This window comes from Pteropus medius, unplaced genomic scaffold (assembly GCF_902729225.1).
Source record: "Pteropus medius unplaced genomic scaffold, Ma_sr-lr_union100, whole genome shotgun sequence".
NCBI classification, from domain to species: Eukaryota; Metazoa; Chordata; class Mammalia; order Chiroptera; family Pteropodidae; genus Pteropus; species Pteropus medius.
The window spans coordinates 1,693,347-1,715,898 of record NW_024349796.1 but is presented as its reverse complement, the minus strand read 5'-3'; the positions used below and the strand labels follow the sequence as shown (position 1 = coordinate 1,715,898).

The window sequence follows — 22,552 nt, the reverse complement described above, 5'->3', positions numbered from 1 at the left end:
CCCTCTTTCACACCCCAACCCAACCCCCACCCCACACGCACAGTTATGCATCGGGAACCATGCCTTGCTCAGAAGTTTACTCCGATTTGCTAATACAGTGCCTTCTACATCAGACATGCTCAGTAACCAATTATTGGATTCAACTGCATTATTTAAAAGTCCTGGTTACCATTTAATCGCTTATAATATTGGAGAAATTATTATTTTATACTTATACATGGGACACACATCTTTCTGGTAATATCACCAGACTGTTATCTGTGTTATAACTGCCCTCAGACATCTAGTTCATTTGAATTATTGATGACAGCTATCTTTTAATAAGCTATAAATGTGTGGAAACGATTTAATAATTCAACTTTTATTTTGGTCCAAGTGAGAATTTTGAAGTTGGCAAACAAAGCATTTGGCCTTTTTTGACCAATTTTCTCTACCATTGGTATTTGGTGTGTCCGTGGTTCCGACGTGTTTTTTGACGTGTTCACAGCTCAGGCCCATAGTCGATCAGAATCTATTGCTCTCCCACTCGTGCCAGACTTGGTTGGCTACTCTCTGAGCGATGGTTCTCCACGTTAAGAACAGTGCCTGTTCAAACCACACTGAACTGGCTAATGGATAATCCTCAAGACACTTTTACTTATAAGGTTGTTAGCAACACTTGTGCCCTGTAAGACTGCCATCCGGTTCCATATAAGGTGCCCCTAATGCTGTTTTTATTGTGGTTACTTTTCAAGTCAATGTTGATAGTATTCATGGGGAAGCGATAGTAAATCATTTGCGGTAAATTTTCCCACTCCCAAACACAGATCCCAATGCAAGCTCTATTCGGTGGTCTCTATCTTATAGCCTTTAAACCAGCCAGTTACCAAGCAACTGATGGGCTGCCTCCCACTTGCTTAGGGAGGGTCTCCCCACTCCAGATCCTTAAGAAGATGACTTTCCATGAGCTGAAAATTTGTTATAGCCAAACACGATGCAAATAAATTGATGCCATTGATATGAAGTTGTTATAGTATAAGTCTCCCAGATTTCAAATTTAACCCTATTTTGAACATTGATACCTTCTATAGCATCCTATCTCATGAACTTGAGAAAAATGTTGTTAGGAGATGTATTGGAAGGAATTGGAAGAACTGTAGGGACACAGACATGACACCACAGCCTCAAAAGAGTGATGCTTTGGATATTTTATGAGAGTTAAGCTCTAGAAACTAGCTAAAGAACCTGAAAAGGAATTGGTTCATCTCAATTGGATTTTCATATTCCAACTCATGCTTTCTTTTTGAGATTAAGATACTGATGGATTAAACAATGTTGGAACACCCTGAGCAATTACTCAAAGCACAATAGTGGGGAGAGTGTGCTGAATGTTAAGATGAAAAAACCCAGTAGATCTATGACTAACATGAATAAGTGAAAAGTACATTATGACACAGCACAAAAAGAAATAGAGTTTTTAAAAATTGTGGCTGAACGTTTCCCTTATGAAAGGCAAAGTGGAAGCTGCTTAGCGTGCTCATACCTGATTCGAATCCATGGGGATGGCCGTACGAGAATGAAGTACGAAGTTGGTATCATTAGATGTGGGAAGCCAATGAACAACACTCCATTCTCAAACCCTCTTGAACTCCAAGCCATTAGAACAAACAAACCAACAAAAAACTCCAGAAATCAGATAGATGGTGATCAAATTATCAATTTTATCATTGATAGAGCCAGAATGGAAAATGCAGTTTAGATGTGTGGTCTAAATTAGGCCTACTACTACTTTCCCCAGAATTGAACTTGCCCAAGATAAAGGCATATCTGTAGGCTACTCCTGTGCATGCCCCGGAGAGAGCAGGAGCATACTGTCTGGACAGCATACATGACAGTGGTCTCATAAGATTAGGATGTAGCAGAAATTCGCTATCATGGAGTGACATCTTAGTCATCGTGACATGGTAGTGCAAGGCATTACTCACGTGTGTGGTGAGCAAACCTATTATGCTGCCAGTTGTATAAAATTATAGCATATATAATTATGAACAGTGCCTAATACTTGATAATGATAATAAATGACTATGTTACTGGTTTATGTACTTTATACTATACTATACATTTTTATCATTTTTTTACAGTGCATTCTTTCTACATATAAAAAAGGAAAAATTTGCTGTGAGACAGTATGCTCTGTTATGCTGGCAGCAGCCTCATACAGCTGTTTACTGCATCTCTTGATTTTGTCATTTTCTCTTGTACTAGATTTAATATCATGTTTTGTACAGTAACGTAGGCTTGTAGCCTACGAGCAATAGGCCATACCACGTAGCCTAGATGTGCAGGAGGCTGTATCATCTAGGTCAGCCTCTATGATGTTTACACAATGACAAAGTCACCTAACGATGCATTTCTCAGAAAGCATCCCTGTCATTAAACTGTTGTGGAAAAGATCCAAAATCTGGCGAGAAACCAAGCAGCATTTGGAGAGTTGGAGAACTCAGGTTTATTATGCCGGCGGACCCAGAGAGCTAGTACTCTGAAGATCTGGGCCTGGAGCTCAGTTGCAACATTCCTTCTATAGACCTTTTTGGCACAGCCTGATTGGGTAATTTGAACTCAAACCTCTACAAAGCGGTGAGAGTTGCTATGGTTGCAGGTAGTTACATTGTGTTACAAGGGCAGGAGTTGCTATGGCCTACTGGCAGTTACAAAGTGCTACAAAGTGCAGGAGTTGCTAGGGCGTACAAACAGTTACATTTGTTGCTTGGACAGAGCAAGCAAAGGGAGGTGAGTCTTCAGTCAATTTCGAGTACAGCCCATGCAGCAAGCATATTTACAGAAGCAGAATAAAAAGCTGATTAATCTTTTAAATGAAAATTCCTCTTCAAAGAGGTACTTAATGATTACTTGTTTAATCGTCACAACAACCCTGTAACTATTATTATCACTCCCACTTTACAGAAAGATTAAGGAACTTGTCAGTTACAGGCACAAAAGGTCAAGGAACTTGCTCAAAGTCACTCTGGAGAAAGCGGCAGAACTAGAATTCAAGCCTGAATCCTTCTCTGTCCACTAAGGCAGGTAGCCTCCCTAGACGACCAGCAACCATACTCATGGCTGCAGACCAGAGGGGTCTCCTTTCACCATTCTGGGATGTTTCTAGAGGGAGGAGATGAGAACCAGAGGGCCTGGGAACACGGTGTGACATTTCTTTGTCAGAGGCGAGTTATCTCCAGCCCCTGCTTCTGCCACCGCCGTGCTGTAGGTATAGGGAGGCTGTGCTGCTCCTGGGGCATTGTGGAGGAGAAGAAACGTGGGGAGCCTCTGTTCTGATGGGCAGGGAGGAAATCAGGGGGAACGCAATAGATAGTGCAAAATATTTCTCGAGGTCCTTTTTTTCTGAAAAATTTCAAAGCTTTCCTGTACTTCAAGGTGCCTCTGAAAGCCGACTTGGAAGACTGAATTAGTTTTACAAATTATAATCTACGAATGAAAACCCACCAAATTCTGTCCACTTGCACCTTCTTCCCACTACCAGATGACTTGGCTACAAAGAAAAATAACATGAAATTTATACATTTGGTATTCCTCTGAGAAAAGATTTTCTCTGTTGTAGCCACCAGCCCCGGATAGACACACGGACCACCAGAAATCAGTGAGTTACAGGAAACACTCTTTATTCAGCCAGTTGGGTCTGCCAGGGGTATGCAGACCCCAAATTAAGCAGCGCTGAAATGTAGAGGTACAGGGTTTTAAGCCCTAAACCCCTATTCTTCATCCTGTTTGAACACACAAGTCTATTTTTCTTCATTTTACTAACTGTCAACCCACAGGTTGGTTGTGCAAGCGGCGGGTACAGAAGCGGAAAGCTTATCGTTAGAGCGTATGTTCCCATGGGCGATAGCCAAGCACATCTCTACCTCTCCAGTTTCCTTATTATTTCATCTTGGCATGAATAAGAAGCTAAATGGTAATATTCACATTACTGGTGATATCCTGGTGCATGAGTAGGGCCAGGTGTTTATTTTATGAACCTGAAAAGCAGATACGGTCGTTCAGGTCTGACCCAACATTTTGTCAAAAGAAAGATCCTTGAAGAAGTTTGGAAAAGGGGATCGAATACAATGAGCTGAACTGAAGCGGAGCTGATCTCAGCTTCCTCACTGCTCATTAAGAAAAGGCAGAAAGGAGGCATGACGGGGGGAGCTGTGGTTACATTTTGGATTCATTTTCAACTCTTCTACGTAGCAGGATAAAATTAAAGTACTTCAAAAAAAATTACTAAAATGCGTTTCCAATTCGTTTCATCCTATTCCACTCTCAGCCCTATTCCTTTAAGATTCTATCAACCTTCTTTGGTCATTATTGTCAAGGTTTTATCTATTGATTTCCCTTTGACTAGATAAAGCCAAGAAATTGATGTGTGAATTCCTTCTAGCCAGAAGTCAAAGAAGCCAAATGTGTAGTGGTCATTTGGAAAACTTTCAGATCCTTATAAAAGATGAAGCATTAGTTAAAGTGAAGGACGGAAGGAAGGAAGGAAGGAAGGAAGGAAGGGAGGGAGGAAGGGGAGGAGGGAGGAAGGGAGGGAGGGAAGAAAGGAAGGAAGGAAGGAAGGAGGGGAGGGAGGAAATGAGGGAGGGGAGTGAGGGAGAGTGAAGGAAGGCGAAGGGAAGGAAGGAAGGGAAGGGAAGGAGGGGAGAGAGGAGGAGGGAGGGAGGATGAGGAGGTAGAGGAGGAGGGAGAGAAGGAGGGAGAAAAAAGGCAATATTCCTCATTCATCCTACAAGTGAACCCTGTGTGAGTTCTTTTTATCAAGAAGGCACAGCCTTATTGGGCAAAGGAGCCCAGGGCCCCAAATCACAGGACACTATTCTGTGATCCCACAAGTCACTTTCCCTTTTAGGTCCTTCGTTTCCTTAATTTTGAAATAAGGTTGAACTAGCTATTCTCTAAGGTTCTTATATTCTCCTCTCTGTCAATTAGTCATGTTCTTTCCAGCAAGCATTATTATTCCCACTTGGTAACAAAGAAACTAAGACATCAAGAAGTTACTGGTATAGACCACCCACTGTGAGAGTAAGGGGGCCAGAGAGTACATCTCTGAGGGGCAGGCTGCCTTCCAGCTGCTAAGATTCAATTCTTTATTTTCTATTTCCAGCAACAAAAATTTCACCTTGAGGGCAGAAACAAAATCAAGTTAGAGCTCCTAGTAATTAGATTTCCTGAAGTAACTCAGAATATAAATCAGCAGCTAACTGGATGCATGTTAGTTGCTCACAGTTGCAGGTTCTTTTGTCTTTGTCAAGGAAATTAAAGAAATGCTTACTCACGTTTCTAGAAAATCATGAAAACAACAAACTAGACATTTCTGAATGATAAAGTAAACTGTGTTTAGGCTAATTAACCATTTTGAATCACAGCAAAGAACACTGCTGCCTCTGCTCTCAACATTCTGTTTTGAAGCCAGGACTACTGATGTACATAGGGATTCCAGGGCAGCAGAAAAGGGGACACGCACACCAACAGCAGGACTTGGCCATCACCCACAGGGAGGGCGCTGTGGTCTTATGGGCGCTTCGCTGCATGAATAATTCTTCCTGAAAATGAATCAAGTGTCATAATCCCAGCTTCCCTGCTCAGCAGCTGTGCATTGGGGCAAGTCCTTTCATCTCTTGGGATGTCAGTCCCTTCCTTGTGAAATGGGTTGTTGTGATGTTGACATGAATGAAGATTGTAAAGTATTTAGAACATTGCCTGGTGCACAGTAAATGCTTCAGTAAATTAGTACTGCTCCTACTGTTATTTCTCCCTGAGCAGTAGGATGGTAGCATCGCCTGGATTGTGTGAAACCCAAGCACTCCAGAAAGGCTCCCATAATGGCCTAGTGGAACAGACAGAATGGAACCATTGATATAACTCAAGTTTTAAATAAAGTCATTACCTTAGAACAGCTTCTTGGCAGGGAACTCTGGGTTGCTGAGGCCCTAAGCCTCTCTTAGTTCCATGGGTTGACTGATAACACTTAACACCCCTTCTGTGGAAAAGACGGTCTTTTACTATGAATGATTCTCTTCCAAAGAATCATTAGCCGATAAATCTCCAGCCTTTCCAAGATTATTTTATTCAAACACTTAGACCATTCAATCAACTGTCAACTGTGTGACTGAACTGAAAAGTCAGGGTGGCCCATCAGGGTGCCCAACGGGTATGTGGCTGGCACATGGCTGGGCTGCACTCAGCAGCCCACCAGCTGGCAGACGGCTATTCCCTGGCAGATAAGGTTTGTCTTATTGGTAAGGCAACTTGAAGAGTAACTCAGCTAATCTATTAATCAATCATTTCAGCTTTTTATTCCTTTGACAATATGACTTAGAAGCTCTTCAGAAGCCCAAATTTGTGTTATTTTTCCCACTGCCAGCATTTTAAGATTTGTTTATGCACTTGTCCTGAATTTTTGCACTGGCCAAAAAATCTGCAAAACAAAAGCAAGTTTCTTTTTCTCCATCTTCAGTCAACACCAGCCTGAACCAAATATGAAAAATTAGAAATAGGCTTGAGTCACCTAAGGTCGAGAGGAAGATACTCAGAGACAGTATAATTCTGTTTCCACCTCCAGACGGCCAGGCATGGCCTCTTCCGTGGCCTTCAGATTCTACAGCTGTGACATGATCACCCAGCAGAATGACATCAGGGCCTGCAGATAAAAGCTCACAGGAAACAGCTCACACAACAGTGGGAAAGGAAGGCTGTGTCTCTGTTTAGAACAGAGTCATTACAATGCCAGTGACGCAGGGAGACGGTGCCCACTTGCACCTCGATGACGATAAATGGTGCATGAGGAGAGCCCAGGGATGACAAGTGTATAAACATGCTCCCTTCCATCCGATCACACCTAAAGGGACAAACGCCCCTCGTAATCGTGGTGCCACGAAATAAGGATTTTTCTTTTATGCTTCCAGTTTTTCCATTAGCTTTTAAAGAATTGGTTTACCGGATTTCCAGATTAAATGTGTGACGTGTACATTCCTAAACCAGGCATACAACAGAAGACAGAGCAGCACTTATAGTGTCTCAGGAGCATTACTTGGCCTTAGTTCTAATGCGTGAAGCCACTTCCCAAAGTGCGGCCCTTCTTTATGCCTTTCTGCAGAGCCATTACTGCCTTCCTTCGCTCATTTCCCCTAAACACCTGCTCTGCCACCAGGGAACTTCCTGTTCCAACTGCAATATTGAGTACCTGGCACTTCCCCCTCCAGTGCGACTTAGGATAGAGTAACAGCATCTTGAGTGTTGTCACTGTGCTCTGCTGCTCTGACTCATCCTGGCAAACCTCCGATGAAGGTGTAGCGCAATAAGGTGGTGTCGTTGCCCGCCAGCCGAGCCCAGAAGGCACCCTGAAGTTAAACAAGTTGCTCGTCACAACAAGGCAGAACGCACACCAGGGCAAACCACGCGGGGTTTCAGGAGGTGGGTTTTACAAAGAACTTACTATGGAACTTGGGCTTGTGCTAGGTAATTTGAAAAAGGGCTTAAGGAAGCAGGGCTTCGCTCGGGATTGGATGCTGCTAGGAAGTAGGGGCAATTTTACGACTGGGTATCTTAATAAATCTAATCAAATGGGAGCAGAATGAGGTGATGCTAAAGCTGTAGTTGATAAAGAAGCAGCAGTCACTTATATGAGTCAGGATGGGGCTGTTTGTTCATTTTTGTGGCTTGGACAATGCTTGCATTTTTGTCAGTGTCCAGACGTGTATGGAGTGATCTTGTTTTTGTGTTGACTCATCATGGACAGTCACAAAGTGGCCTTGGCTGATGTCGGTGCACTGGCAATGGAAATGCCAGGCCGGTTCCTAGAAACATCAAGGCCAAGCTGACAGTCACATGCCAGCTTCCGGATGTCCAGCTGCTTTTTCCTTTCTCGGCAGTGTCCAGAGGTTGAAGAACTGGTCCAAACTCATGCAGCCCAGGAGCTGAGGAGCCGTAATGTTAATACAGCGCTACCTGGTCTCTAAGCCTAGTGCTTAACAACGATTTGGCATCACTTTGCTTCGATGAAACATGTTTTCGTCTTCCTGGATTTCCTAGGGGAATCCAGCCCGCTTCCCGGCATGTCTGTGGAGAGAACTGGATTGAGTCTTGGGAACCACATTGTCCATCGACTTCAGTGAGAATCCAGGCCTCACGTGACCGAAGCTCATTCTATTTCAATGACAGTTTCTCGCCTTCTACATTCCACTCCTGTATTGGAATAAGATTTTTTAAAATTAAGTTTATTGGGGTGACATCAATTAATAAAATTATATAGGTTTCAATAGTATGTCATATGTACATTACATTGTGTGTTCACCACCCAAATTCAAATCTCCTTCTGTCACCATATATTCGACCTTCTTTACCCTTATCTACCTCACCCCAACTAGACTGCTGTCTGTGTCTATGCGTTTCTGATTGTTTGTCTTGTTCATTTATTGCTTTCAGTTTTATATCCTACATATGAGTGAAATCATATGGCTCTCAAGTTTTTCTGTCAGACTTATTTTTCATTTAGCATGATTATCTCAAAATCCATTCATGTCACAAATGGCAATATTTCATCTTTTCTTGTGGCTCTGTATAAGTACCACATTTGTTTGTGTATTTACATTTATGTTTAGAAGCACCTCTCCTCAGCCTTTTAGCTCCAGCCACCCATTTGATAGAAGTGCCTCAAGGTTAATAGAGCAAATGAACCCCTCTTTAAATAAAGTACTTTTAGTATGGTAGAAAATGCTGAGAAAAAATATCCCCCAAGGATATAGGGGTACAGACAGCCTAAGGCAGGCAAAACAGTGGACAGAAACAGGATAAGGAGTCAAAGCAAACTGGTTTCAGAGCTGAGCTCTGCTGTATATTAGCAAAGGTACTCTGGGCAAGATTAGTGAGCATGGCCTCAATGCTTTCATCTCTACAGTGGGAATTAGAACGCCTACCTCAAAACATGAACTGCTCCTGTTCTGTTGTTGCTCTTTCTGAACCTATTGTTTATAACTTCATGATTTTTGTCTGTATTCCCTGCTGTGCTCTTTGCTCTAGTCCTTCTGAGGGCTGGAACCAGGCGTGATTTGCTCTCAGCTACAGCCTCAGAACCTGGCATGGTGCTTGGCTCGGAGAAGACAGATGTGGGTGTGGATGTGGCTGTGGATGTGGATGTGGACATAGACATAGATCTGGAGACAAAGACTCAACTATTGGATGATTTCCCCTGGGCCTAGATCTGGTATGAAAGATCCAACACTCCAGTCCACACTCTGGCCTCAGGGTCACTTTTGTTTGTTTCTTCCTGAGGATGGCCCCAGGCAAGGCCAGCCCTGAGGACGTGCACTAACTGCCTGTGTCCTGCAGACAAGGGAACATGTCAGGGAGACCCTGGTACCATGAGACAGCTACTTGCTTATGTGGGAACCAAGTCTCAGCTCCACCACCCCCACTCCCGCTCCAGACAAAGAGCCCAGTTATAAAGCTAACCTGATACAAAAGTTGAGAAACCCTGACATGCTAAAGGCATCCTTGGAGACGATAATGTGGCAGCATTGATTCACTCTGGGAAAAGGCATGAAAGCCTGAAGGTTAGATGTAGAGCTTAACATTCCTGAGATCCTCAGCAGAGACCCACATAGGCCTGGTTTTCTACCTGGAATGAGGTTAGCAATCAGTAGCAGCTACTCAAGATATTTTGGAAATCTCCGAGATTAGAAAACACAGAAGAATGGATAAATCTCTCTCCTGGCCACTGCCAAGGCCTGGGGGCTGAATGCCCTGCCCCTAACTCTCTCATCAGTCTCCATATTAAGGCAAGGGGTCTTGACCATGCACCCACCCCACATTGCCTGCGTCCTCGTGACCTTCAACATAAATGTCAAACTGCTTATCCCAGCATGAAGTCCCCCAGGAATCTGTCCCTCCAGTTTTATCCCCTGTCATCAGAAAAAAATATGTATATTTACCCATTCACACACACATCTGCATGCTCCTTTACCAAATCACACACATCCACATGTCCCTACTTACTTCCTTTCACTTTCTTAACCTCTAATTGTCCTTAATGTGTTTGTCCATCTAATTCTAGGAATCTATAGTAAAGAAATACTTGCCAGGTGCACAAAGATATATGTACAAGGATGCTCATTGCTTTATTTTTTGCAACAGAGAAAAAATAAGGACAAGTTCGTCAGCAGGTTAAATACCTTTTGTCTGTCTATTCTGTGGTCACTATAGAGCTGGTAAAATGATGCCGGACAGGTGTAGATGAACATGGAAAGATCTCTAGGACATGCTGTATTGGGGAGTCCTAGGGGACAAAGAGCAGCAGGTCGGTGACCTCTCCTTTAATCCTGAGTAGAGTCTTGAGTAGCAGACTGGAGGCAGAGATGGGAAGGGAGTTTAATATCAGTGGAACCCAGGTCCCTCAAGGACCAAGGGGTCCCTAAGGAAGCCCTTGCTGGGTGTTCAGATCATAAAGCATGTGTACTTATGCTGTTTGTTTATGACTGAAACTTCACCTTTTCACTCTTTTGACTAAATTAGAAATCATCTGTAATTTTTACTATGTCATCATTGGGACTGATAGGAGTTCGGTGTCACCCCAATGGTCAGGGAGAGGGAGAGGGATAATACTGCACATAAGTGTAGTTAGCATTTTTCCTTGGTTCTTCCTCAAATGACAGCAGTGAAGAATCACAAGTAGTTGAGATTTAATAGTTTTATTAAAAGTATATTTTAGAAAGACAAACTATGCCCCAAGGAGACACATGGAGAAAGACAAAGTATGCCCCAAGGAAGCACATGGTTCCAGCGCTGTAACCAACACAAAGGGCCAAAGTGGCTACGAAAGGGGGAAAGACCACAAAAGGCCACCAAAAAGAGAGAGAACACAGAAGGGCAAAAAAGGGGATCCCAGAAGGGCAAAAAAAAGGACCCAAAAGTGGGAATGTCTGCTTTAAATTTGGGTCATGCTGGGTGATTCCAAAGGTATTCCTAGGTGACTGCCAAGTGAGGTCATTTCGATTGACACTTGATTGACACTAGGTAACAACTTTGCCCAGTGTGCATGTGCATACGAAGAATTCTACTACCACTGGGGTGTTCTTTGGGTGGTCTCTAGGCTGGGCCCCTATTCATTTGTTTCCCCTGTTGCTCATGTCTGACTAGCTACCTTACAGTAATACTGGACTCAGATGAAGCCAGTGCTACTCCCGGGTGGATTTGACCAAGGTCAGAAAATCTGCCTTCAAAACTTAAATCTACTGCTGACAAGATCTTTCACTTGGAACAAGTATCTTTGCCTTCCTGTGTGAGGTTCACTTTCTTCATCTGTGCATGAAAGGAAGTGGACAAAATAACCTCTATGGTCTCTTTGTTGCGAGATTCTATTGGTCTATTTTCTTGAGGCTAGTGCAGTGTTAATAAGAATGGCAGTTGCTCATATTTTTAGTGATTATCATGTGATAGGCACTCTTCCAATTTCTTTACACATATTAACTATTTTAAGGATCATAGCAACTATTTGAAATAAATACTATAAACTCCATTTTGTGGAAGAAGAAAATGAGGCCCAGAGATTACATATCTTAACCAAAGTCACACAGCTATAAAGTTGTAGAGCTGGAACTTACTTCCAGGCAATCTGATTCCAGAATCCGTGATCTAAACCACTCTGCTATGCTGCAATTAAAAGTTGACCTTTAATTGATCGACCATGTGATCCAGCAGCCCCTCTACTGGGTATTTACCCCAAAGACTTGAAAACTCATATCTGAAAAGGTATTTGCACACCGATGTTCATAGCAGCATTATTCACGGTGGCCAGGACATGGAAGCAAACGAAGTGCCCTACAATAGATGATTGGATAAAGAAGCTGTGGTACGTATATACAACAGAATATTACTCAGCCATAAGAAGAGATGAAATACTGCCATGTGCAACAACGTAGATGGACCTTGAGATAATCATGCTAAGCGAAATAAGCCAGACTGAAAAAGTCGAAAATTACACGATATCACTTATGTGTGGGATATAAAGCTAAAAGCAACAAATGAACAGGACAAACAGAGACTCATGGACACGGACTATAGACTAGTGGTTACCAGAGGTAGGGGGAAAAGGGGAGCGGGGAGGTAGACGGGATGAAAGGGGTCAAATATGTGGTGACAGAAAGAAATCTAACTATGAGAGGTGAACGCACAGTGTAAATATATATATGCCTTACTGTTAAAATATACAGCTGAAACTTATCAGATTTCATTAACCAATGTCACCATAAAAAATAATTAATTATAAAAAGTTGATTTTTATATTGCTGCATAATTTAAGAATTCATACCAAAAAAATAGTGTTAACGAAGCAAATGTGAAGAGCAGATATGAAAAGTATAGGTGCATTTGGGAAAATTATCTGTAGGAGTCCAAATGCAAAAGGAAAGCAAAAATTCTCCTTAAATATTTAAGCATTTTTATACTGCATCATTTCCGTATACCACATTGTGACTGTATCTACATATTTCTGTATAACAAGTGCGAGAAAAAGATGTTACAACTTCATTCTTGTGCATTTTTTTTCTCTGAAACTAACACCATCGGATGCACATGGCGTTGATGGTTTCAATTTTAATTTCACAGATGAAAGAACTCGGTGTCATCTTCTACAACTGCAGCTGCCTGGTCCTAGATTTACAAAGGATATTCGCTTTATATAGTTCATTAAAATTCAAGAGCAGAGTTCCTCAGACCTGGTCCAAGAGGCTCTATGGAGTCTATGACAATGAAAAGAAATTGCAACTTCAGTTGAACGAAACCAAATCTCAAGCATTCGTGTCGGTGAGTTGTTGCCCTGTCTCCTCTCCTCCATTCTTTCTCCAAGAGCCCTTTATTAAGTTGGAATATTCAAGGGTGATCTTCTGTCAGGCAAAAATGAATTCGACAGATTGATTGGTTCTGTCCCATTCCTTGAAGAGTTCAAGTCTGTCCATGCTTATGCTCGATCATTTGCTGTTCCTAGTGATGACAATGATAAATGTTAATAATCGTTCCTAATTCCAGACACTTTGTGTTATCTGATTTGAGCCCCACAATCGTCCCTTAAGGTGGACCCAGGATTATGACCGTGTTACAAATGAGGATACTGAAGCTTATCTACCAGCACAAAGACACTCAGATGGCAGGTGACAAGAGAACCACCATCACCCAGGTCTTCTGACCCAGGTCCTATTTTTGATGCTCAATATCACTGATATTCAGATTTGCTTTTAGCTATTTCTATCTGATGAAACAAATCTAAGTGAACTCAGGAGTGTAAAACAGACAATAGCAAAGCTGTTGTACATGATTAAGGCTGGAGGACAAGAGGCCCACCCAGGAGGGGAGGACCCCTTGCATAGCTCACAGGCCTCTGACTACACTTAAAACCACTACCCACCTTCACTCACCCACCCCAATCTCCCCAACTGGCCACCCGCTGCCCACACACCACAGCTGTCCCCACAGTGTTACCAGCAATGGGCAGTGTATCTGGGCCGACAGCCCTGGTCCTCTAACTTTAGAGTACATAAGAACCAGCTGGAGAACCTTTTAAACTACAGATTTGCAGTCTCCCCACCCTCACCCAGGATCTGATCCACTGGGTGCAACCTTAGGAGCCTCGGGTGAGACCTGAGGATTTTGACTTGCATCAAGCTTCTGAGTAGATCTGATGCTGAGTAGCTCTCTACACCATGCTCCCAATTTAACATGGCTATTTCTCCACTGATCAATACCAGTGCTTTCATGTCAATTTTTTTGTCACCGAAGAGCATTTCATTGAAGAGCGAATTGTATCCTTAAAATGAAGGCACAATCTGAAAATTTAGAAATGTAGCAATAGAGAGAAAAGAGGAAGTTGAAATTGTTTGTCTTAAATAACAAATTTACATAAATGTGAAGAGCAGAAAACAAACTATGAAAGATTTTCCTCAAATGGAGCTAAAAAACCTTTTTTGGTATGTGAACAGGTCCAGAGTGCAGTAGCAAGTAGCATATTGTATAGGGCATTTTACTAACAAAATTATTTCATATGTTTAATTTCACTTCTTCTCTAGACAACCATGTAAAATAAAAAGGCCAGAGATGTTTCTCCATTTGTAGATGAACAACAATAGAAAATTTGCCAAATAACCCTTATTCCAGATGGCAGCAGGTGACATGACACCCTAAGGGACACTCGCTCAAGTGGGTCCAGTAGAACAGACAGGAAGGAGCAAGAAATAGATGGATTATGAGCCAATTTCAGATAATTGCTAAATTTCGAATTCATGGTTTGAATCTTAGAGATAAGTAATGGGGTCATTGCATAAATTTAAACTCGGATCCTTAAAGCAGGGAGGGTCCTACTTTGTTGATCCCAAAGTTAACATCTACCATGGAGGGCTCAGGCCTTTAACAAAATCTACTAAAGTACAGGCCTTTGTTGTATTCTAGGGCAAATTTACAAATTGCCTTTTATTAAACAGTTCACCACAAAATAAGTAGAATTGTGAAACTTTCCTTTTAATATAGTCTTTTAAACTATGTAATGCCTTTACTTTTTGTTTTTATTTATTTTGTTATTGTAACTTATTTATTTTCTATTTCTTATTACTATTAAGCCAACCGATATTAATTGAACACCATTTCTGCAGAGGTATAAAATCTTACAGGTATAAAATAAAGTAAAAAACAATCCACTTTTGGAATAGTATCAATCGCCCAGAGATCCTTGATCTCACCTCTATTATAGTGTTTATCACATTTTTGTAACTAATTGTCTATTGATCATTTCTCTCACTGTTTTACAAGGCTGTAAAGTACATATGCCACACTCTAAATATCATTAGAATTTCCAGCACCTCACTCGGGGCTCCCTAAAAGCTGCAATGAATATTGGATTGGTTTTATTGGTAGTAATATCAATAAAAAGTTACAGGATGCATGTGGTTTTCTAAGTAATATGTGCCAAACACATGCCAAAACAAATTTATTTAAATTCAAAATACTTATTATAAAATATCTTAAAACAGTATATTATATTTTTATAAGCTGGCAGTCCTGACTAAATTAACACAAAGAAAATGAATTCGAAGACTGTATCAATTACGATTTCCAAAATTAGATTTTAGAGGATTAAAAACTTAGCATGGTTAAATATAAATTTTAAGTTGTAATATACACATGGATTATTTCTAATTTTTCACATAGAACACAAAGAGGTTAGATTTAACTTATGATCCCTAGTAACTCAGAGCCAGATAATTCTAATTTTCTTACATTTCTCACTGAAATCAGTAGATGGAAATGATAGCTGGCTGAGTTTTTGTCCTATTATGTAGATTTCTTTTTAGAGCCTTTAAGATTATGCATTTGCTTTTCAAGATGAAGACTAGTTAGTTCAAAGTCTGTTTGTATTAATCTAGGTGCTAGACAGATTTCATTTCTTGTTGTTTATTGTTCACTTCATTTACCCATCAGTCATGTATATTGAAACATATTTAGTGAGTGAGGGCAGACATTAAACAGAGCTTGGTACTGCTATGAAAAATATCATATTACTTAGTAAAGTGTTTTCAAAGTTAATTAATATTATAGCATGAATCAGTATTTCATTCCTTTTTGTGGCCAAGTAATATTCCATTGTATGGATATGCCACATTTTGTTCATCCTGTCCATCGATGGATAGATATTTGGGTATTTCTGCCTTTGGATATTGTGAACAGTGCTCCTATGAACATTCATGTGCCAGTTATTTGACCACTCGTTTTCAATTCATTTGAGTTTATACTTAGGAGTGGAATTGTTGAGTATTGTGCTAACTCTGTGTTCAACATTTTGAGACACTGACAAACTGTTTTCCGAATTGGCGGCACTATTTCACAATTCCACCAGCAGTAAATAAGGGTTTTAATTTCTCTACATCTTTGCTAATGCTTGTTATTTTGTGTTGTATGTTAGCCCTCCTAGTGGGCATGAAATGGTACCTCATTGTGGTTTTGATTTGCATATTTTAATGTGCTTATTGGCCATTTGTATCTTTTTAGCGAAATGTCTGTCAAATCATTTGTCCATTATTTGATTAAGTTACTTGGTTTTTATTACTGAGTTGTAAGAGTTTTTTTTATACACTCTAGATAAAAGTCCTTTATCAAGTATATGACTTGCAAATATTTTCTCCCATTCTGTGGATTGTTTTTTCATGTTTAATTAGATTTCAACATGTATTGTAATGATGGAGTATAGACTTTTAAAAAAAACAGGAAACTTATGAAATAAATCAGAGTCTGGTAATGCAAGTATTTAATGAATATGCAAAACAAGTTGCACGCATATATCCAAGGCACTTACTGATCTAAGAGAGAAACATATATTACCAAGAAGCAAGGTGTCTCAGAAGCACTTGATTAGAAAAAGATCATCACAGGGCTGAAACTAGGAAGCAGATCTGTATATTCCTCTCCTCCTTTTCTATAGATGAAGGAGGATGTTGTGCAGACATGCATTTCCTTAATAAACACAGGGAGCACCTGCCAGACTCCAGACGTTGAGTTAGACAATGGGAACACAGCAAACAATAATGCAGGCAAATAAAGATCTGTTCACACATGGGTGGAAATACCTAGAAAGAAGTAACTCTAATAAAAGTAGAGCTTGGGAGTCACAGAAACCTCCAACACTTTTTAACTTAAAGAAGCACTTTCACATTCATTCCACAAATATTTATCGAGCATGTGGTTTGTGCTGAGTGTGGCATGGTACAAGGAGCAAGAGATACACAACCATGCAGCTCACAAGCTAGTGGAGAAGCACACAACGAATAAATGCAACACAATGTAACACTTGCTACAATGAAGCCCTACAAAGCAGAAATCTTACTTTGATCACTGATATATGCCAACGGCCTAGACTAACGCCGAGAGGGTGGCAAGCACTCAGTGGTATTTGCTGAGTAAATGAAAACAAGCACAGACAGGGCTCATTCTCTTATGTATGCCTCAGGCAAACCAGTGTGAAAGGTGTGTTGACACCGAGGTTCAGAAAGTGGAAGGAACAAGCCCGCGTGCTGCAGGTTATAAATGCAGGAACCTGGCCAAAGGCACAGCATCTGCACTTGTAAGATAATGGTGAGTGTAAAGAGGCCAACAAGTCGGTGCCTCAGTGCCTTCGAGCCGGAAACAAAACTTTGGCATCTAGACCCATTTCAGAATCGGCCTCGACTCCCCTCTAGCGCCAAGATCCTCAACTTCTCTGCCTTAAAAGAGAAGAGCATTTGAAGCAGAATCAACAGGATAACGGAATTAAAGAACTTAAACATTTAATTAATGGAAATTTTCAAAAAATGAGTAAAAGCAATCCCTAAAGTCAAGCTAGCAGCAGAAAGATGAGGCAAATACAAGTTTATGAGTTAGAATATGACACCTAATAGAAAAAATAAGTTATATTATGGAAGAACAGAGAATGGAGAGGTAACCTTTGGGTGAGGATGTAAAAGTTTCATGGAAGAGATAGCGTTTGAGCAGGAACTTGGAAAACGCACAGGGCTCTAATAGACAAAAATAGAGAAACGCGTTAGCGGCAGGGGCTGGCGGAGTGACCCCGTCGAGGCAGACGGACGACAGATGGCCGTAGCCCGGTGATTATTTCAGTTTTGGGTACAGATGGCATGGTAGCCGGCAAACAGGGGAGGCCGAGATGCAGGGGAGGCCATAGATTCATGCCAGCCAATGAGCTCAGACTGGCCACTGAGAAACCAGGAGTCCTAAAGGGGCTCGCACTTGGTTTTATAACATCACGGGGACAAGGAAATGAGCTACGGAGATACGCAGAAGCCCCAACAAACAGCATTGGCGCCCGAAAGAGGGACACAGCCACCTGGAGTATGAGGGAGGGACACCAGGGAGGTACTGCAGAGGCACCGGCCGGCTCGGTGGCAGATGTGTGGGCCGGGGGAAGTGTAGGACTAGCATTGGTTTTTGTTTGTTTATTTGTTTTGTTGTGGTTTTGTTTTTGTTTTTTGCTTGTTTTTTTTTTATCATTTTTAAGACTTGCAAGTTCATCTTCATTACAAAAGAAAAATAAGATAAAAAACTCATTCTGATACTCACCTGCCAATGGGCAGAAGTAATTAAATAACCTGAACATTTAATTTATTAATGGAGAGTAATTAATTAACTAATTAATAAATTGACAATGAGCACAGACACCTGTGAGTGTGTGACCTTCCACAAGCTCCTTCTCAGCCAGGCATCCAGTCAACAGCTTCAGCTTCCCTCTGGGTCTCTGCAGTAGGGCTCCCGCCAGCACAGCGCGGGGCTCATTCCCGAATGTTCGATGAGGGGCCCTGACCTCCATTATTCGTGCAACATTTGATAAGGGACCCAACACTGGCTTTCCAGGCAGTTCCAGAGACCGTCTTTTCAGCCTTACGGTATTAAGCTCTCCTTTCGTTATTTCTGCTCCTCCGTGTGCTGTGGCGTATTCTTGTTAGAGCAAGGCAGGAACTACAAAAACACTATTTTCAGTCCTTTCCAGTGGAAAAACAATAAGAAAACCAAAGTACGCCTTTCCTTCTCTATAGCAACTTCGTCTAAAAACACCATACATTTTTTAAAGATGGAAACCATTTTGAATAACATGAGAAAAATATCGCAAGGATAATTTACCTCTTTTTTCTTTTGCTTGAGTCTTACAGAATATCTTTTTCTCCCTGTCTCTCCTAACAAATTTGAGCATCTTAATGACTATTGATTTTTTCTCTAGAATTATTGATGACCCTTTCTCAACGACCAACACTCCTCTTCACGACTTGATGAAAGATCAGAAAAAAACGACCTTGTTAGGTTATCTTGAATATTTTTATAGTATAGGTAGATAGACAATGACAGATGATAGATGAAAGATAGATAAATTAACAGCCATGTAGAACAAGAATGTACATCACCATCACACAAGTTTAGAGTTAGAGCATTCCTCTGAAAGTCAGAGAAGTGTGTTTTGAAAGTAAGAACTCCCTCCCAAAATTGACTTAAAGGACAGACTTGAGACCAATCCCATCATACTTTGATCTCTACATGCCTCAACTTTTATAGGATTGAAAATATTTTGTCTTATAAAGAACTGGAAAGTAGTTTTGCAAAAATTTAGTTAAAAGCCAAGATCCATTAAAACAAATTAAAACAACAACAACAACAAAAAGAGAAATCCCCAGATGACAAAAGTTAATACTCTTAAAGTTTGGTTTTTGTGTCTTCACAGAATTCTCCCAAACTCTTTTGTCCTAAGAACAGAAGCTTTGACATAGATGCCATCTACAGTGTGATAGATGATGCCAAGCAGTATGTGTACATCGCCGTCATGGAGTACCTGCCTATCTCCAGCACAAGCACCAGAAGGTCAGTGAGTGCATAACCTTGACTTAGAACCCATTCTCCAGTGTCTAGCACTAAACTGGGGCTAGAGGAGAAACCAGACTAGACACTGAGGTGCTATCAGGTCATGTTAGGTTGCACATCATTCAAATCTTCTGGGTGTGCATTGGTAGCTTACCCATGATGCACCTCCAACCTCAGTCCTTTTAAGGGCTCAGGGTCTCACCCTACAGAAGTAGCTCAGCAGTTTACATTATAGACATGAGAACAACTTTAGAATAAAGGCTGGGTTGTTTTCAACTTGAAAATTATTTGAAAAAATAAATGATGCATCACTTTGTTGCATTGACGTCAGTCTTCATTACATGCTAAATTTTCATAATATCTTTCCAACTTAAAGGAGAAAGAAACTTAAAATGTACATGTTCTCAGTCAATGTATGAGGAAGAGAGCATCTTAAAAATAGAGAGCTCTTTCAATAATTCATCATCGTTAGGGAACTCATGTGCACTGTTGGTGGGATTGTAACTTGATGCAGCCAGTATGAAGAACAGTATGGAGGTTCCTCAAAAAATTAAAAATAGAACTACCATATAACCCAGCAATCTCACTTCTGGATATTTATCCAAAGAAACCCAAAACACTAATTCAAAAAGATATATGCACCCATGTGTTCACAGAAGAGCTGCTTACAATAGTCAAGATGTGGCAGCAACCTAAATGTTCCTTGATAAATGACTGGATAAAGAAGATGTGGCACGTACATAAAATGGAATATTACTCGGCCATAAAAGAGAATGAAATCTTACCATTGTGACAATGTGGATGGACCTAGGGGTGTATGCTAAGTAAAATAGGTCAGACTAAGAGAAATACCATATGATTTCATTTATTCGTGGAATCTAAAAATCAAAATAAACAAACAAAATAGAAACAGACTCACAGATACAGGGAACAAACTGATAGTTGCCAGATGGGAGGGGATTTGAGAGGCTGGGCAAAAAAGGTGAGGAAATTGAGAAGTACAAATTGGTAGTTACAAAACAGTCATGGGGATGTAAGTGCAGCGCAGTGAACATAGTCAATTATATTGCAACAACTATGTACGGTGCCAGCCAAGTACTACACTTACAGGGCTGATCACTTCACAAGTTATATAAAAGTCTAACCACTGCACTGTAAACCTGAAACTACTATAATATTGAATGTCAACTGTAATTGAAAATGAAATAAAATAATTATTTTTAAATAAAAATAATTCATCATTATTTAAGTGTGAAAATACGAGGAATAAAGTTAGGCACAGAATGAATGTCCCTAGATCATTGCATGTGTAAATGCATGGTTAGGCCCCAGTTGTTTCCCACCTTTGCTTTGTGGCTGGAAATGTAGAGATTTTTGGGTGCTTTTAAATGTTTTGAATAACACATTTTATCCAGGAAAAGTTTTCAAAGTGCACATTTCCAGGAGTACAATCTGAGACCTTTTTAATTTGGAAAATTACAGTTTTTAAATAACCATTTACTGAGGTGAAATGATTCAGTGTGCCCTATATTGTTTGACTATTTTTCATATTGCCAACCTCACACATGCATAATATGAAACTTCTTATGCAAATGGCTATAGGATTGTAAAAAGCACATTTCACCAGAAAGTGATTACTCCTAGTGACAGTTGAAAAGCATTTTAAGATGCACATTATTGAAACATTTTTACTTTAAATTTTTGTACATCTCCTGAATATTCATGGATTATTTTCACATATTTTTACGTCTTCTTTATCCCTCCTTTTTATGTTCTCCCATTTATTATTTGTTTTTAGATTTAGTTTTAGACTTCAGCTTCACTGTGGGAAGACTTTGAAACATAACACATAGGTTTTGACTGATTTTCTTATTATTCAGAAGGAGAATATTGTCAAGGTAATGTGAGTGTGGAATGATGGATTTACAAAATCTTCATTCTATGAAATCTCACAAACAATATTGAGATCCCTTATGGCTAAGGATGAAGGATTAGTATGTGTGATTATAAAATATTTTCAAAATATAAAAATTAGAAAAAAAACTAAAAGAATGTTAAAGAACTGGAAACTCACCTGAAATTTTTCATTTTTGTTATTAATCTACGATTTCAGCTATTATTCAAAGAATAGGGATTTTTATCATATTAATGATATTTCAAACCTGTCAGTGCCTTTAGCAGTCTTAATGAAAAGTCATCAGAGACACAAGAAGTAGTTCAGAAGTCTAGGTTATAATTAAATTCTCCTCAATTCTATGGATGAAAAAAAATTTCAAAGTCAGACTAGTTACTTGTCTTTAAATCATCCTGGAGAAATTTTTCAGGAATTCAGTTCTAAAGATACATATAGGCTCAAAGTGAAAGGAAGAAAGATGATATTCCAAGCAAATGGAAATGAAAAAGAAGGCAGACATTGACTTATGTATCCGACAGAACAGACTTCAGGCCAAAAAAGGTGACAAGAGACAAACAAGGTCATTATCTAAGAATAAAGGGGTCAAACATCAAGAAGATATAACAATTATAAATATATACATTACCAGCACTCAAGCACTAAAATATATTAAGTAATTAATAACAAATCTTAAGGTAAAAATAGGTAACAATACATTAATTGTAAGAGACTTCAATCAGCAATGGATACATGACAGAATCATAAAAGATGACAATGAACAATTACATGCCAACGAATTTTATAACCTGGAAAAAATAGATACATTTCTAGAACACATAGCCTGCCAAAACTGAATCAAGAAGATATAGGAAATCTAAACAGACTGATAAAGAATAAATGGATTGAATTAGTAATAAAAAACCATCCAGGAGGTAGACGGAGGGAAAAAAATTTTTAATCATTTATTCAATTAAACAAACAAACAAACAAACCTCAACACAGAAAACTCCAGGATCAAATGGCTCACTGGAGAATTTTACCAAACAATTAAAGAAGAATTAACACCAGTCCTCCTCAAACTCTTCCAAAATATTGAGGAGGAGGGAAAACTTCTAAACTCTTTCTATGAGCCAAGCATTACTTTGACACCAAGGCCTAATAAAGATACCACAAGACAAGAAAACCCTAAACCCATGTCCCTAATGAATAGATGCAAAAATTCTCAAAAAAATATTAGCAAACCAA

The 22,552-nt window shown here is 40.0% G+C and overlaps 1 protein-coding gene across 7 annotated transcripts in view; it reads left to right on the top strand.

Moving 5' to 3' along the window:
- The window catches only part of PLD5 (phospholipase D family member 5), a 355,949-nt gene that overhangs the window by 311,666 nt on the left and 21,731 nt on the right, over nucleotides 1-22,552 (top strand). For all 7 annotated transcript variants that reach the window (XM_039883218.1, XM_039883223.1, XM_039883222.1 and 4 more), the window contains 2 exons: nucleotides 12,640-12,837; nucleotides 19,277-19,413. In XM_039883218.1, the coding sequence (XP_039739152.1) occupies nucleotides 12,640-12,837; nucleotides 19,277-19,413 (335 nt within the window). The remainder of the gene's footprint in view (nucleotides 1-12,639; nucleotides 12,838-19,276; nucleotides 19,414-22,552) is intronic.